Source organism: Rhineura floridana, chromosome 8 (genome assembly GCF_030035675.1).
Source record: "Rhineura floridana isolate rRhiFlo1 chromosome 8, rRhiFlo1.hap2, whole genome shotgun sequence".
In the NCBI taxonomy this organism is placed as follows: Eukaryota; Metazoa; Chordata; class Lepidosauria; order Squamata; family Rhineuridae; genus Rhineura; species Rhineura floridana.
Genome location: NC_084487.1, coordinates 16,462,379 through 16,479,514, shown reverse-complemented (window position 1 = coordinate 16,479,514; position 17,136 = coordinate 16,462,379). Strand labels below are relative to the sequence as shown.

At 41.8% G+C, this 17,136-nt stretch overlaps 1 protein-coding gene across 16 annotated transcripts in view; it reads left to right on the top strand.

Moving 5' to 3' along the window:
* Positions 1-16,822, top strand: part of SOX5 (SRY-box transcription factor 5) — a 1,141,232-nt gene extending 1,124,410 nt beyond the window's left edge. For all 16 annotated transcript variants that reach the window (XM_061638411.1, XM_061638415.1, XM_061638414.1 and 13 more), the window contains one exon: positions 10,625-16,822. In XM_061638411.1, the coding sequence (XP_061494395.1) occupies positions 10,625-10,931 (307 nt within the window). In that variant the 3' untranslated portion in view covers positions 10,932-16,822. The remainder of the gene's footprint in view (positions 1-10,624) is intronic.
* The last annotated feature ends 314 nt before the right edge of the window (positions 16,823-17,136 follow it).

Sequence of the window (17,136 nt, the reverse complement as noted above, 5' to 3'; positions counted from 1 at the left end):
TATAAAGTCAGAGCACCGTAGCGAGGGAGCCTGCTCCACGAGCTAGAGGGAGCCCCAGCTGACAAAGCGTCAAGGTGAGTTCAGCAGCAGGGCGAGTTCAGCAGCAGGGCGAGGAGGCCAGGGCCCCCCACTCTGCCCGTCTGTTCCCTGACCTCAACTGAACCACAGTCTCCAACCCATTGATGTAATAAACCTTAAACAAAACTATGCAGGTAAGAAGCCAGCAGGGGTGTGGGGGCTTTCCAGTGTTTTGCACAGCCTGCAGCATGTACGACTATCTGCCTGTTGGACAGAAGTCGTGGGTGTGCTCTCGGTGCAATGAGCTCCTGGCTCTCCAGGAACGACTTCATTTCCTTGAGGCCAAGGTGGCGGACCTGGAAAAGCTGAGAGAGGCAGAGAGGTGTGTGGGGGAGGCCTTCAGGGATGTTATAGCTGTGTCCCACTCCAACGATGATAGCTCTCCTGCTATCATGGACAACGATGGTCTCGGGGAAGGAGAGCATCCATCTGAGGAAGAGGGAAACGATCCCTTAGAAGGGACCCATTCCTTGGGGGATGAGCAGCTATCCTCTCGTGCCGAGGATATATCTCCAGGGGGTGGAGGGATCCTTGTAGTGGGTGGTTCGATCATTAGGAACATAGACAGTGGGGTGTGTGATGGGCATGTAGACCGCAAGGTGTTTTGCCTGCCTGGTGCGAAGGTTGCGGATATCGCCCGTCGTTTAGATAGTTTGGTAGACAGTGCTGGGAAGGAGTCAGTGGTCGTGGTGCACGTTGGTACCAACGACATGGGGAAATGCAGCCGTGAGGTCCTGGAAGCAAAATTTAGGTTGCTAGGTAGGATGCTGAAAGCCAGGACCTCCAAGGTGGCTTTCTCTGAAATGCTACCAGTTCCACGCGCAGGACCAGCCAGACAGGCCCAGCTTCGCAGTCTCAATGCGTGGATGAGACGGTGTCGGGTGGAAGGGTTCGGATTTGTTAGGCACTGGGGAACATTTTGGGACAAGCCGGGCCTGTACAAAAGGGACGGGCTCCACTTGAACCAGAATGGAACCAGACTGCTGGCACTTAAAATTAAAAAGGTAGCAGAGCAGCTTTTAAACTGATTAAGGGGGGAAACCCGACAGGAGCTGAGAAAGGTCCGGTTCAGAATAAACCTCCCCCCTGGGATAAAAACCAAAGAAATGATGAAATTTTAAAAGGGGTAGGCCTAGAAGTAGGCATTGTGAGAGCAGGGGCACAGGATATAAATTCAGAAGAGCAAAATTACCACAGGCCTAACCACAAGTGCCAAAGACACTTGAAGAGAGACACTGCTTACAAGTGCCTGTACGCTAATGCTAGGAGCCTGCGAACCAAGATGGGAGAACTGGAGTGCTTGGTCTTAGAGGAGAGCATTGATATAGTGAGCATAACGGAGACCTGGTGGAATGGAGAAAACCAGTGGGATACGGTTATCCCTGGATATAAACTATATCGGAAGGACAGGGAAGGACGTATTGGTGGCGGAGTCGCTCTATACGTAAAAGAAGGCATTGAATCCAGCAAGCTCGAAACCCCAAAAGAGGCAGATTCCTCCACAGAATCGTTGTGGGTGGTGATACCGTGCCCCAGGAGGGACTTAATACTGGGAACGATGTATCGTCCCCCTGATCAAAATGCTCAGGGAGACCTTGAGATGAGATATGAAATTGAGGAAGCATCCAAACTAGGAAATGTGGTAGTAATGGGTGACTTCAACTACCCGGACATAGACTGGCCGCATATGTGTTCCAGTCATGACAAAGAAGCAAAATTTCTAGATATTCTAAATGACTATTCCTTAGATCAGTTGGTCATGGAACCGACCAGAGGGACGGCAACCCTGGACTTAATCCTCAGTGGGGACCGGGACCTGGTGCGAGATGTAAGTGTTGTTGAACCGATTGGGAGCAGTGACCACAGTGCTATTAAATTAAACATACATGTAAATGGCCAATTGCCAAGAAAATCCAACACGGTCACATTTGACTTCAAAAGAGGAAACTTCACAAAAATGAGGGGATTGGTAAAAACAAAGCTGAAAAACAAAGTCCAAAGGGTCACATCACTCGAAAATGCTTGGAAGTTGTTTAAAAACACTATATTAGAAGCTCAACTGGAGTGCATACCGCAGATCAGAAAAGGTACCGCCAGGGCCAAGAAGATGCCAGCATGGTTAACGAGCAAAGTCAAGGAAGCTCTTAGAGGCAAAAAGTCTTCCTTCAGAAAATGGAAGTCTTGTCCGAATGAAGAAAATAAAAAAGAACACAAACTCTGGCAAAAGAAATGCAAGAAGACAATAAGGGATGCTAAAAAAGAATTTGAGGAGCACATTGCTAAGAACATAAAAACCAACAACAAAAAATTCTATAAATACATTCAAAGCAGGAGACCATCTAGGGAGGCAATTGGACCCTTGGATGATAAGGGAGTCAAAGGTGTACTAAAGAACGGGCTTCCCGGAAGTAGTGCTGGCTGGTGGTTGTCTCTGAGGGAGCTCTGCCTCAGAGGAAGCTTTTTTCAGGTTAAAAGCCAGCCAAGAGGAATCTTGGACTGGCTTAAATGTTCTCCAAGGTATAGGAGAACCGATCAGATTTTCCACAAGACTTCGTTGAGCTGTCGGCGGCTGGAATTGATCAGGAAATTCCTGAGATAAGAAGGCATGCCGATCGGCTGAAGACGGAGTCAGGATTTCCACGCAAGCTGTACTGGAAAAAAGCGAAGCGTTCTTTTTTCTTCTTAAAAAAAAACGTTCTTAACCAGCGAGCCTACTTCTGTCTAAATCTTATCATTCGGCTTAAATTACTGCAATAAAAGGGATTTGTTTACGAATCAGCAACTGAGAAACCTGGGTGAGTCATACTTTTTCTCTTTTAAATATAATTAAGGAAGAAAGAAAATGTAAACAACTTATATACTTTTTTTACGACAAAAAGCTGGCCTGAATTTGGAGTTTTAAAGTTTAAAAACGGATGAGAGGTAATTATTATATTTTGGACTATTTTTCTCTTTGGACTATTTCTCTTTGGACGAATCTGCTGCTCATATATGTTACTAATTGTTTGGTGTTGGCAACCAGAATTGTTTTGCATTCTTGGATGTAGATAAGAACTGTGCTGTGCTGGCTGGACTTCAATAACAGGCCTGGAATATTAACTCTTTTGTTGGTGGAGGAAAAAAAAAAGAAATAGACTGCCTTTAGGTTTTGAAACAGTGATTAATATCAGAAATTAAAGGCTTCTCTTGAAAATGACAACTAGAAAAGCAACTAAGGCCCAGGAGCGAAGAGGTTCTACTGATCCACAGGAAGGGGCTATACCCCCAGATATGTTTCAAAAAATAATGGAAGGGATTAATGATATAAAACAGGAAATGAAAACTGAACTGACAGATATAAAAGACTATATTAAAACACAAGTGGATGAGATCAAAGGGACAATTGGGCAAATAAAGGAGGATGCAAAAAACACTAAAGAAAAGGTACAAATCTTGGAGAATAGAACAGATATATTAAATCTGGAATTAGAAAAAAACCTGGATTATATGGTTGTGACTGAAATGAGAAATAAAGAACATTGTTTGAGATTCCGTGCAATTCCTGAGGAAACAGGTGAAGACATCAGAGATAAAATTGTTAATGCTCTAGTAAAATTTCTGGATTTGAATGAAGATCGGATGGAATTTGAAATAGACAAAGTGTATAGAATTAATTCCAGATATGCAACAATGAATAAAATTCCAAGAGATGTGCTTGTTCATACTCTTATTATATGACTATGGCTACAACAGCAAGATTATTATGGAATACTGATAATGGAAGATTGGACACTGAAATTACTGGACTTAACAGGACTATTGAAGATGGAAGATGGAACTAATAGGGATAATGGAATAATGGCTATTGAAATTATTGGACCTAACAGATTCTGATGAGATGGATTAATCGAAATGTTTATTTGGACTATGGTTATGACAATAAGATTATTATAATTATTAACGAGATGGATTAATTGACATGTTTATTTGGAGAAAAATTGATAGATATATTTCTTAAAGAATTGAAACCTCTCTTTGACTTTTTGTGGAAAGAATAAAGTAATGTTTATGAGATTTGATGATTAATTAAGATAACTACTGGAGGAAAGTGATTTTATAATATGATTTAAGAGACAGGATTGTTATATATTGTAGACCTATAACTGATTTGATATGTGACAAATGGGAAGTCAACATTTTATTTTATTTTATTTTTTTGTTTAATCATTTTTGTTTTGTTTTGTTTTTTGTCTTTGAATGTTTTATGATTTTGTTTTCTATGTTTTATGAAAATTTGAATAAAAATTATTAAAAAAAAAAAAAGGTGTACTAAAGAACGATAAGGAGATTGCAGAGAAGCTAAATGAATTCTTTGCATCTGTCTTCACAGTGGAAGATATAGGGCAGATCCCTGAACCTGAACTAACATTTGCAGGAAGGGATTCTGAGGAACTGAGACAAATAGTGGTAACGAGAGAGGAAGTTCTAGGCTTAATGGACAATATAAAAACTGACAAATCACCGGGCCCGGATGGCATCCACCCGAGAGTTCTCAAAGAACTCAAATGTGAAATTGCTGATCTGCTAACTAAAATATGTAACTTGTCCCTTGGGTCCTCCTCCGTGCCTGAGGACTGGAAAGTGGCAAATGTAACGCCAATCTTAAGAACATAAGAACATAAGAACATAAGAAAAGCCTGCTGGATCAGGCCAGTGGCCCATCTAGTCCAGCATCCTGTTCTCACAGTGGCCAACCAGGTGCCTGGGGGAAGCCCGCAAGCAGGACCCGAGTGCTTCAAAAAGGGATCCAGAGGGGATCCTGGAAATTACAGGCCAGTTAGCTTAACTTCTGTCCCTGGAAAACTGGTAGAAAGTATTATTAAAGCTAGATTAACTAAGCACATAGAAGAACAAGCCTTGCTGAAGCAGAGCCAGCATGGCTTCTGCAAGGGAAAGTCCTGTCTCAGTAACCTATTAGAATTCTTTGAGAGTGTCAACAAGCATATAGATAGAGGTGATCCAGTGGACATAGTGTACTTAGACTTTCAAAAAGCGTTTGACAAGGTACCTCACCAAAGGCTTCTGAGGAAGCTTAGCAGTCATGGAATAAGAGGAGAGGTCCTCTTGTGGATAAGGAATTGGTTAAGAAGTAGAAAGCAGAGAGTAGGAATAAACGGACAGTTCTCCCAATGGAGGGCTGTAGAAAGTGGAGTCCCTCAAGGATCGGTATTGGGACCTGTACTTTTCAACTTGTTCATTAATGACCTAGAATTAGGAGTGAGCAGTGAAGTGGCCAAGTTTGCTGACGACACTAAATTGTTCAGGGTTGTTAAAACAAAAAGGGATTGCGAAGAGCTCCAAAAAGACCTCTCCAAACTGAGTGAATGGGCGGAAAAATGGCAAATGCAATTCTATATAAACAAGTGTAAAATTATGCATATTGGAGCAAAAAATCTGAATTTCACATATACGCTCATGGGGTCTGAACTGGCGGTGACCGACCAGGAGAGAGACCTCGGGGTTGTAGTGGACAGCACGATGAAAATGTCGACCCAGTGTGCGGCAGCTGTGAAAAAGGCAAATTCCATGCTAGCAATAATTAGGAAAGGTATTGAAAATAAAACAGTCGATATCATAATGCTGTTGTATAAATCTATGGTGCGGCCGCATTTGGAATACTGTGTACAGTTCTGGTCGCCTGATCTCAAAAAGGATATTATAGAGTTGGAAAAGGTTCGGAAGAGGGCAACCAGAATGATCAAGGGGATGGAGCGACTCCCTTACGAGGAAAGGTTGCAGCATTTGGGGCTTTTAGTTTAGAGAAAAGGCGGGTCAGAGGAGACATGATAGAAGTGTATAAAATTATGCATGGCATTGAGAAAGTGGATAGAGAAAAGTTCTTCTCCCTCTCTCATAATACTAGAACTCGTGGACATTCAAAGAAGCTGAATGTTGGAAGATTCAGGACAGACAAAAGGAAGTACTTCTTTACTCAGCGCATAGTTAAACTATGGAATTTGCTCCCACAAGATGCAGTAATGGCCACCAGCTTGGACGGCTTTAAAAGAAGATTAGACAAATTCATGGAGGACAGGGCTATCAATGGCTACTAGCCATGATGGCTGTGCTCTGCCACCCTAGTCAGAGGCAGCATGCTTCTGAAAACCAGTTGCCAGAAGCCTCAGGAGGGGAGAGTGTTCTTGCACTCGGGTCCTGCTTGCGGGCTTCCCCCAGGCACCTGGTTGGCCACTGTGAGAACAGGATGCTGGACTAGATGGGCCACCGGCCTGATCCAGCAGGCTCTTCTTATGTTCTTATGTTCTTATGTCCTTACCTTCTACACACATACACAGAGTCCCAAAGCTGCTGAAACTTTCCCATTGGTGCTTCATACACTTATATGTTAATTGTTAGTGAAATTAATGTTATATCTAGTTTGTTCCTAAGGAAGGCAACAGAAAACAGGACTGTTATGCCCTGCAGGGATTCTGAGTCCACAAGGGGAAAGATCATGCCCATCAGAATTGATGAATACCAGTGAAGTCATGATTAAACAGATAAATAATGAGTTATATTTGGCAGGTTGTTGTTGTTGTTACATGCCTTCAAGTCAGTTACGACTTATGGCAACCCTATGAATCAGCGACCTCCAAAAGCATCTGTCATGAACCACCCTGTTCAAATCTTGTAAGTTCAGGTCTGTGGCTTCCTTTATGGAATCAATCCATCTCTTGTTTGGCCTTCCTCTGTTTCTACTCCCTGCTGTTTTCCCCAGCATTATTGTCTTTTCTAGTGAATCATGTCTTCTCATGATGTGTCCTAAGTATGATAACCTCAGTTTCATCATTTTAGCTTCTAGTGACAGTACTGGTTTAATTTGTTCTAACACCCAATTATTTGTCTTTTTCATAGTCCATGGTATGCGCAAAGCTCTCCTCCAGCACCACATTTCAAATGAGCTGATTTTTCTCTTATCCGCCTTTTTCACTGTCCAACTTTCACATCCATACATAGAGATTGGGAATACCATGGTCTGAATGATCCTGACTTTGGTGTTCAGTGATACATCTTTGCATGTGAGGACCTTTTCTAGTTCTCTCACAGCTGCCCTCCCCAGTCCTAGCCTTCTTCTGATTTCTTGACTATTGTCTCCGTTTGGGTTAATGACTGTGCCGAGGTATTGATAATCCTTGACAAGTTCAATGTCCTCATTGTCAGCTTTAAAGTTACATAAATCTTCTGTTGTCATTACTTTAGTCTTTTTGACGTTCAGCTGTAGCTTTTGTGCTTTCCTCTTTAACTTTCATCAGCATTTGTTTCAAATCATTACTGGTTTCTGCTAAGAGTATGGTATCGTCCGCATATCTTAAATTATTGAAGTTTCTCCCTCCAGTTTTCATACCTCCTTCATCTTGGTCCAATCCCGCTTTCTGTATGATATATTCTGCAGACAGATTAAACAAATAGGGTGATAAAATACACCCCTGTCTCACACCCTTTCCGATTGGGAACCAATCGGTTTCTCCATATTCTGTCCTTACAGTAGCCTCTTGTGCAGAGTATAGGTTGCGCATCAGGACAATCAGATGCTGTGGCACCCCCATTTCTTTTAAAGCATTCCATAGTTTTTCATGATCTACACAGTCAAAGGCTTTGCTGTAGTCTACAAAGCACAGGGTGGTTTTCTTCTGAAATTCCTTGGTCCGTTTCATTATCCAACGTATGTTTGCAATATGATCTCTGGTGCCTCTTCCCTTTCTAAATCCAGCTTGGACGTCTGGCATTTCTTGCTCCATATATGGTAAGAGCCTTTGTTGTAGAATCTTGAGCATTACTTTACTTGCATGGGATATTAAGGCAATAGTTCGGTAATTACTGCATTCCCTGGGATCCCCTTTCTTTGGAAGTGGGATATATATTGAACGCTTCCAGTCTGTGGGCCATTGTTTAGTTTTCCATATTTCTTGACAATTTTTTGTCAAAATTTGGACAGATTCAGTCCCAGTAGCTTGTAGCAACTCTATTGGTATGCCATATATTCCTGGTGATTTGTTTCTTCCAAGAATTTTAAGAGCAGCTTTCACCTCACATTCTAAAATTTCTGGTTCTTCATCGTATGCTTCCTCCGTGAATGAATCTATCATCCTGTCATCTCTTTTATAGAGTTCTTCAGTGTATTGTTTCCATCTTCCTTTTATTTCATCTCGGTCAGTCAGTGTGTTCCCCTGTTGATTATTCAACATCCCTACTCATGGTTTAAATGTCCCTTTCATTTCTCTAATCTTTGGGAATAGGACTCTTGTTCATCCCATTTTGTTGTCCTTTTCTATTTCTATACAATAACTATTGTAATAGTTTTCTTTGTCCCTACATACTAGTCGTTGTATAGTTGCATTTAGGGTTCTGACCGTGTTTCTATCTCCTTTTGCTTTTGCTTTCCTTCTCTCTTTAACCATTTGAAGAGTTTCTTCAGTCATCCATTGAGTTTTTTCTATCTTTTTAACAAGAGGTATTGTCTTTTTGCATTCTTCCCTGATAATGTCCCTGATTTCAGTCCATAGTTCTGGTTCTCTGTCAACTAAGTTTAAAGCCTCAAACCTGTTCCTTATTTGATCCTTATATTCTTCTGGGATGTTATTTAAATTGTATTTTGGCATTATGATTGCTTTGTTATTCTTCTTTAGCTTTACTCTGATTTTCGATACAATCAGTTCATGATCTGTACCGCAGTCTGCTCCTGGTCTTGTTTTTGCAGAAAGTATGGAGCTTCTCCATCTTCTGTTGCCAGTTATATAATCAATTTGATTCCTATATTGACCATCTGGTGATGTCCTGGTGTACAGTCGTCTTTTTGGTTGCTCAAAAAATGTGTTGGCAAGAAACAAATCATTGGCTTCACAGAATTCAATAAGTCTTTCTCCTGCTTCATTTCTGTCACCTAAGCCCCATTTCCCCACAATTCCTAGTTCTTCTCTGTTCCCTACCTTTGCATTCCAGTCCCCCATGATTGTCATCATATCTTGTTTTGGTGTGTGATCAATTTCTTCGTGTACTTCTGCGTAAAATCTCTCCAATTCTTCTTCTGTGTTTGATGTTGGATCATAGACTTGGATGATGGTTATGTTAATAGGTTTCCCATTTAATCTCATTCATATAACTCGCTCAGACCTTGCGTTGTAGCCCTTAATTGCTTTTGCTACATCACTTCTCACTATTAAAGCAACCCTGTTTCTTCTTGATTTCTCATTTCCTGCATAAAATATTTTGTAGTTGCCTGATTGAAAATGTCCCACTCCAGTCCATTTTAATTCACTCACGCCAAGTATTGTAATGTTGATACGCTCCATTTCTTGCTTGACAATTTCTAACTTTCCCTGGTTCATGCTTCTCACATTCCATGTTCCTATTGTGTGCATCGTACAACTCCGGACTCTCCTTTCACATCTGTGTGCATCAGCCTCTGGGCTTCCTTTCGGCTTTGACCCAGCTGCGTCATTAGTCACAGCGCTACTTGTACTTGTCCTTTGTTCTTCCCCAGTAGCTCGGTGAGTGCCTTCGGACCTGGGGGTCTCAGAGGTGGTTTACCATTGCCTTCCTCTGAGTTTGGATGCATCTTAGTCTGGTGTCTCAGCTTTGACCATTCTGCCTTGGGTGCCCCTGCTAGGAGTCTAGCCTCTTGGTCTAGACTCCTGACGGCATTGCTCTCAGCTTCTTCAACACTCTCAAACCCCCTCACCACGTTAAGGTGTGCATCCTAAAGGCAGGATATATCATACTTAAGAAGCAACCACTCCAATGTAATGTAAAGAAATTTAAGCATTAACATTTATAATAGAAGAGTACAATGATAAGATAGGGTCTGAGATCTGTAATTGCACCCGTTGTGGGGTTCTCCTACCCCTAATGCCTTAAACGTGCCATTTTTCATTCAGCACAAAACCTCTTGGAAGTACGAACTCAACAATGGTACTAACTGCTGCATCTGTGCAGTGTTTTTACTGTGTTGCTAAATCAAGAGTTTTCACCATACTGGAGATTCGTACCTGTAATAACTTGAATGTGCATGATTTGAATATGTTTTCTTTTCTCCTCTTCTATTTTCTTGGCATATAAACTGATACAGGTTACAGAGGAAATGCTGCACATATTTTTTTATAACACGTTGGGGTAACTGAATACTTTAGAACTTAGGATGAGGGAACCGGCAAAGAGAAGGGCCATAGTTCAGTGGCAGAACATCTGCTTTGTGTGCAGAAGGTCCCAGGTTCAGTCCCTGGCACCTCCAGGTAGGGCTGGGCATGTCCCTGTCTGAACCCATAGAGAACCATACTGAGCTAGATGGGCCAGTGGTCCGACTCGGTATAAGGCACGTGTAACCAGAGCTTGGAAAAGTTACTTTTTTGAACTACAACTCCCATCAGCCCACTCCAGTGGCCGTGCTGGCTGGGGCTGATGGGAGTTGTAGTTCAAAAAAGTAACTTTTCCAAGCTCTGTGTGTAACCATGTAAGAGGACCTACCCTTCCTAACTCTTTCCTATATTGTTCCCTTCCCCTTTATTTCCAACAGACAGCAAGCACAGATTCCTATTGCAACGGCTGGTGTAGTCTACCCAGGGGCCATTGCCATGGCAGGAATGCCGTCCCCGCATCTGCCCTCGGAGCACTCAAGTGTGTCTAGCAGCCCAGAGCCTGGGATGCCCGTTATCCAGAGCACTTATGGCATCAAAAGCGAAGAGACCTCTCACGTCAAAGAGGAGATGCATACTGATGACATCAACGGCGAAATGTATGACGAGTTTGACGAGGAGGACGATGACCCTGACGTGGATTATGGTAGCGATAGTGAAAACCACATCGCAGGACAAGCCAACTGATAAGAGGGGTCCCAGTTCTTGGTGATGACCTTGGAGGACTTCAGTGGGAAGCCCCAGCTGGTTCCTAACCCCAGTGGCCAAGCACACGAACTTAATCCTCATACACTGACTGTTACTTAAACTCTTAGTCTTAACTAGTTGGGACATCAGCTGATTAATAGACATCAGCCTCCACCGGAAAACTTTTTAAAAGCAAAACAAAAAAAGATTAAAAGAGACAGAGGCTCAGAGGAAGAATCAATGACAAGGAAGACAACTCATGATGACAAATATATATATATATATATATATATATATATATATATAAAACACGGATGAAAATAAGCTATGGGTAACATAATGCCAGTAACTCAGCTGCTATACCCAAGCACTGAAGTCTTACCCATTCAACCTTTTATTATTATTTTTTTTCAAATAAACTTTATGGCTGTTTGTTCTACAATGTTCTAGAAAATTCTCACTCAGGTACACAGTGCCAACAAGTGGCTTGTGAATGTGTTCTGTTGTTTTGTGCTACAGGTTAAAGAAAAATAAGATTTTTGGGGTGGGGTGGGGAGGAACTAATGCCCCTGACCGGAGGGAAGGGAAATAAATGATAAAATTCTTTATACTTCCCCCTCCAATTTTTCCGCCTTCTTTTCTTCCTCCTTTCCAGAGTTAAGGTTTAAGGCACGTATGTGTCTGGGCAGAATGTGGGGACCTGGCCCATTTCTAGCCCATGCAGCACTGCACATTCTGATTCACAGCTATTGCTGCTCAGTAGCAAGGACGAGATCATTGTTAATGCTTCAAGGTGTAGGAGCTGTTAAGAGCCCTGGGGTGGTTTCCTCTAGTGCAAACTGATTTCTGTACAGGCTGCAGTAAACCTTTGAGCCTTTTTATAGTTTCGTAGCCCGCGTATTGAAGCTGCCTTATGCCAGTTCAGGCCATTGGTCTGTCCAGTGCCATGCTGCCAGTTATAACAGTCAGTGGCTCTCTGGAGTCTCGGCCAACGGTCTGAGCTCTAGAGATGCCCAATATTGAACCTGGGACCTTTCATGAACTAAAAATTATTTTATTGTTAGTATTTATTGGATTCCTTTCACTCAAGGTCCCAGGGCGGGTTACGGCTATATGAAAATGCAATATTAAAATCAGTTAACACAAATTAAAACAATTTATGCTCTACCACTGAGTTATGGCCTTTCCTTCAACCAAAACACATAATTTTGTCCCCTCTCCCTTGCAAACACTCGGCTCTACATCTGCCCTTCCTTCCTTTTCAGTCTACGCACATCCTTAGATGGGTCACTGCAGTCATCACTTGGCAGTTGACAATGGATTATCATCAACCAAATCCTACTCAGAGTAGACCCATTGGAATTAACTAACCTAAGTGAATCATGTCTATTAATTTCAGTGGGCCAGTCTGAGGAGGACTTGTATTGAATACCACCCATGGTCAGCTGGGAGCCTCACACCTGTCCTTATCCCAACCTGATCTCTTATTGTCATTATGGACGTGAATGAGCATATGCTGCCACATGGGCTGCAATGGACATGCTGTATTTCTGCTGTTGCCATGCCCCCCCCACAATCAGCCCCCTCCTTTCTAGACAGGGCCTGCTTTCACCAATTGCACACCAGATGTAGTCTTCGAGCAAGTGCCAAATTTGTATTCACATGCTGAACAACTTCCATTTCATCTTTTCTTTCCGAGTTAGTTGTCTTTTTTTTCTTTATTTCTGTCATATCATCTTCAGTCTTAAGTTAAGACAATGTTGTGTCTTAGACAATCCCTTGAAGAACCTGATTACCAGCAGCTGGTGAGGTTAGATTTTTTTTTTAAAAAAAAATCTTTAATGTTTTTAAAGATACAATTTAAAGGAAACTGTGCGTGCCATCCGTTCTCAGGTGAAACAGAGAGAAAGAGAGAAAGAAACGAGATTTAGGGGGAAAATACGATCTTGGACTTGTGTGTGTATGCGGATGTGGGTGATTATAGTACTAATAAAATATCAGACAATGGTTAGCAGGGAAAGCAAGTTAATGGATGATATTCCCAAACGAGTGAGACTGTATGGCATCCTTAATTTACATGTCAAATTACTACATGTAGTAGATTTCCAGAGTTTGCATATTAAGTGTAGAGGTGAGGAATGTGAAGGGCTAACTTCCTAATACAAGTATTGGGATTAAAAAGGTGAGGATGGCGACCTCAGCTTTTAGGGTGCAGAAAGTGACTTTCAGGCCCAGAGTAACATCCTCTATGTGGTGGGGGCTGAGCCTGCACCTCAAGAGCATGGATGCCCAACACCATGCAAACAAAATCTTGCATGAGCTGTGAAAATCATTTGTATGAATAATTCACCCAATATGTGTGACTCTTCTCCTTCCCAGACCTGCGTGCCCAGAAGGGGAGAGATGGTGCAGATTGGGCAAGTCAAGACGTTTCCCATGAGCTGTCATTCCACTTGGTGCTCAGGCCCCCAGTCACATTCCCCGTGAACTGAAGCACACTGCCGTGGGCCCAATTGTCTGAACTTGGCTTTTGAATATTGATTGCTGTGTCAGCCTTGCGATGCAAAATGTAACATTGCCCCAGTGTTGTTGGGATGTCGTTTTGGTGTTGCAGGGAGATTCCACCAGCTAAAACAATTTGGTTTCCATTCACAAGCCAATTGAGTCAAAGTATTTGCTTTGAAGCTGATTTACTCCCGAATCATAGTGATTAGGTACATCCCAATCAAGGGCCCCTGCAATACACCCTAGACTTCCGGCGCCTAGCACTGCCTCATTCATTCTAATATCACAGAATGTTTGGTACACATAATTCCATCTGATTGGGCATTGCCCCATGTTGGAGTGAATGGGACGGAGCCCTGGTCTCATTGTGTGCCTTGTCTACTTTGGGCCCGTTCAAGCTTTGGCTTCCTGTCATGATGAGGAAGTCATGATGATTGGGCAAGTCAAGACTAGAATGTTGCCCGAACTGACATCAACGGGACCATGTCAGCTAAATGGAAGAACTTTGCCATAAGTGCTTTGCAGTTCAGGCTGCCAGACAGCAGCCTGTCACCTACTACAGAGGAGTGCCATAGGTTTGATGGTGACTGTCTCAAAATAAGTGGCTCCATATAGGAGTTGTTCTCACAGGGGATGCTAACACAGATGCTGCAGACTCATAGGCGAATCAACATTCTGCCATTCTTTTGTGTGCCATTATTAATTATACTGCAGTGGGTTTACTACACCTGAGAGCTACATAGATAGAGCTGCATGTACACTGTAGCCTGGTTTGCATATGATGCTAAGCCATTGTTTGTTTCGCTTAACTTTGGTTTGTTTGTATGTTCAAGCCAACCCCAACCAACCAACTATGGTTTGTTTGTGGCCAACAAACCAGAAAACGAAACCATGGTTTGAAAGTGGCTTTCAGTTCTCAGCCTATGTTAACCATGGTTTCTCATTATGTCTGAACCCACTATTTTGTCTTAATCCTGATTTGTTTAGTGCCCTATAGCAGATACTCAGCTATAAATGTACAAGATGGTCGTTTAGAAAATGAAATTAACATTAGGCAAAACAAACCATAATTACTTCACTCATCTGCAGAACTAATCCTGCTTTGTTGAACAAACCATGGTTAAAACAAACTATGGCTTAGTGTTACTTGCCAACTGGACAATGATTGTGGTACAGTAAGTACAGAAGATATACCGAGCTTATTGAGAATCCCAGCAATCTTTTTTTTTAAAAAAAAGCAAGTCTTTAGTCCTTACCATTGCAAAGGTTTTCTTGAAAGTGAGTGGACAAACACCTGGTGGAATCTCAGAAGCTTAGAGTGGTAGCTTAATAATATTTCTTAAGCTCTCCAATACCTTATGACAGCAGAGGCAAACTGAGGCTGCAACGTGTACTAGGGTATAAGTCCCACTGAGTTATTTCTAAGTAAACATGCATAAGGTTAGGCTGTGGGTGATGCAAGACAGTAAAAGGAACCACTGAATAATCAATATGGGGAAAGAGGAAATATGGAGATGTGGGCTTACTCTGCATTGTTGCTAAGGCTTGCAGAATGTGGCTTACCTCAAGGCAAAGGTCTGTGGTTTGGCATAGACACAGCCAGAATCCCTTAGGGTTGTGCACCCACAAGTGCACTTGCACTCTCCTACCAGCACACCTCACGTCCAACCATTTCTGCACTTGCATAAAGTGCTTTGCAACCACACAGCTGTAGACAATGGTAGCTCTTCTCAAGAAGACTCACCATCAACCTACACTTCTATACACCTTTACACAAGGCTGGCTCAGTTCAAATGTTTGTGACATTGGCCAAGCACTTAGAATGCTCCATCCTGCATCCTTACTTGTCTAGGTATCCAGAGGTGGGATTAGGCTTGCAAATCAGGAAGTTTTCCTAAATGAGCAAGAAAGTGTTGATTCATTGTAATAATTTACTTAAGTGAGGTGTGGAATGTCCCCACAGGCCAGATGAATATCTGTCTATAGTTCCTTAGTCGCTGGATCCCATCCTAGTATACGGAGTTGGGTTTGTTGACCTTATAGGTTCTCTCTGTCTCTATAGGTCTGTTTGCCAATCATGCATGCCTGTACATCAGCTGATTAGGTGATTACTCAGTGGTTGATTACTCTCATTTGAATGTGTGAATTGACTCCTCCAAAAAAGCATTGTGTACAGATGGGTGGGGTGGGTGGTGCCCAAGCAAAGGTTTCATGGTTATTGCAGTCTTAAAAATGTCTGGCCATATTCAGTGGCTATAATGTGCTTGCCTGGGTATGTCCAAAATAGTGGCAAGCCATATCCAAGACTGCAATCATGGGAAGGGATGTTACTATCAAATATGTTCAGGCACACTATGTTATTTTCAAGATGGTGGTATTTATTTACATCAGAGACCATTGCCGCCATCTTGGATAATCTTATACAGGTAGTGCAAGTGCTGTATTTTCCCAGGAATCAACAAGATAGTGGCATTCACAGAGCTATAGCCACTGGGAATGAAGCAGAAGATTTTGTTGAATAAAATCTTAAGCCTAGATCTGAGGAGGATCTTTAAGGACGTAGGTGGGAGAAGACTCAAAAGGGTAAAAAACCATTTAAGAATTGTTCAGTCAATCTCTATTCATCCTTATTAACCCTTTTAAGAATCACTCTCTTGTTGTTCATGTCAAAATGCTACTGCAAACATAACCCTCTCCAGACTTCTGGCAAAGCAAACATCCCAGTGCAACTGAAGAGTTTTGACAACGCTTAAATGGGTGGTTGGGAAGTGAGATATGATTTGATTCCCACCTCTCCCTCAACAATCCTCTCTCATTCTCATTCTCTCTTTCTCTCTCTCTCTCTAGAAAGACATGCTCTGGGTTGATACTCAGAGTAGTACATCATATTCTCTATGTCAGAAATGTCTTGTTTTGTATTGGTTATTGGTTGTATTTGATTGTGTGTGAGGAGTTTTTTTCTTCAGTTTGAACTGCCTCTTCATGCTAGTGTTGTAATGGTACTTATAATAATGATAAGAATAACAATGGTCAGCTGTTCCCAGATAGTAAATTATGCATAATTTATTTTCTTCTCTTTTTCTACATTATGATGGTGTTTTCAATTTGGCAGTCACCATGAACGAGTACAGCTGTTAAGGTATTTTTTTAAATGATTCTCCTGTTGGAAAAACAGCTGCAATGTCACTATTGCCCACTCATCCTTTTTTTAAACAAAACAAAAAAAAGAAACAGTAATTTTGAGCCCACTGTCCCATCAAGCATGGGCACTTCTTATGATGGGATGAATTACAGGAGTGTTGAGTTCAATCTTAATTAATGTCACTCAGTTTGGGTTATTTAATGATACTCTAGAGCTATTCAACGCATTCTGGTTAAAAACTAAAGCAAACTTTTATATATATATATATAAATATAAATATCATTATGAAAAATGTACAATGTGAAAACTGAACATTTTGCTCTCTTTTTCTAAAAGGAAAAAAAACCCTAAACCAGATTGTTCCCTGTCTTTGTGAACAAAATCTTTCTGACTCTTGTGGGTTCAGACCTCACATGTGCTGGACGCTTGATTTCAATCATCTTATAAAGATGGTTTGGGTAACTATGTGATTTTGGTAAACATCAATACTTTGTTTTAGCTCCAGGTCAGCTCTACCAGCAGTAGGCAAGGTTGGAGCAAGTCATCAACACACTACTT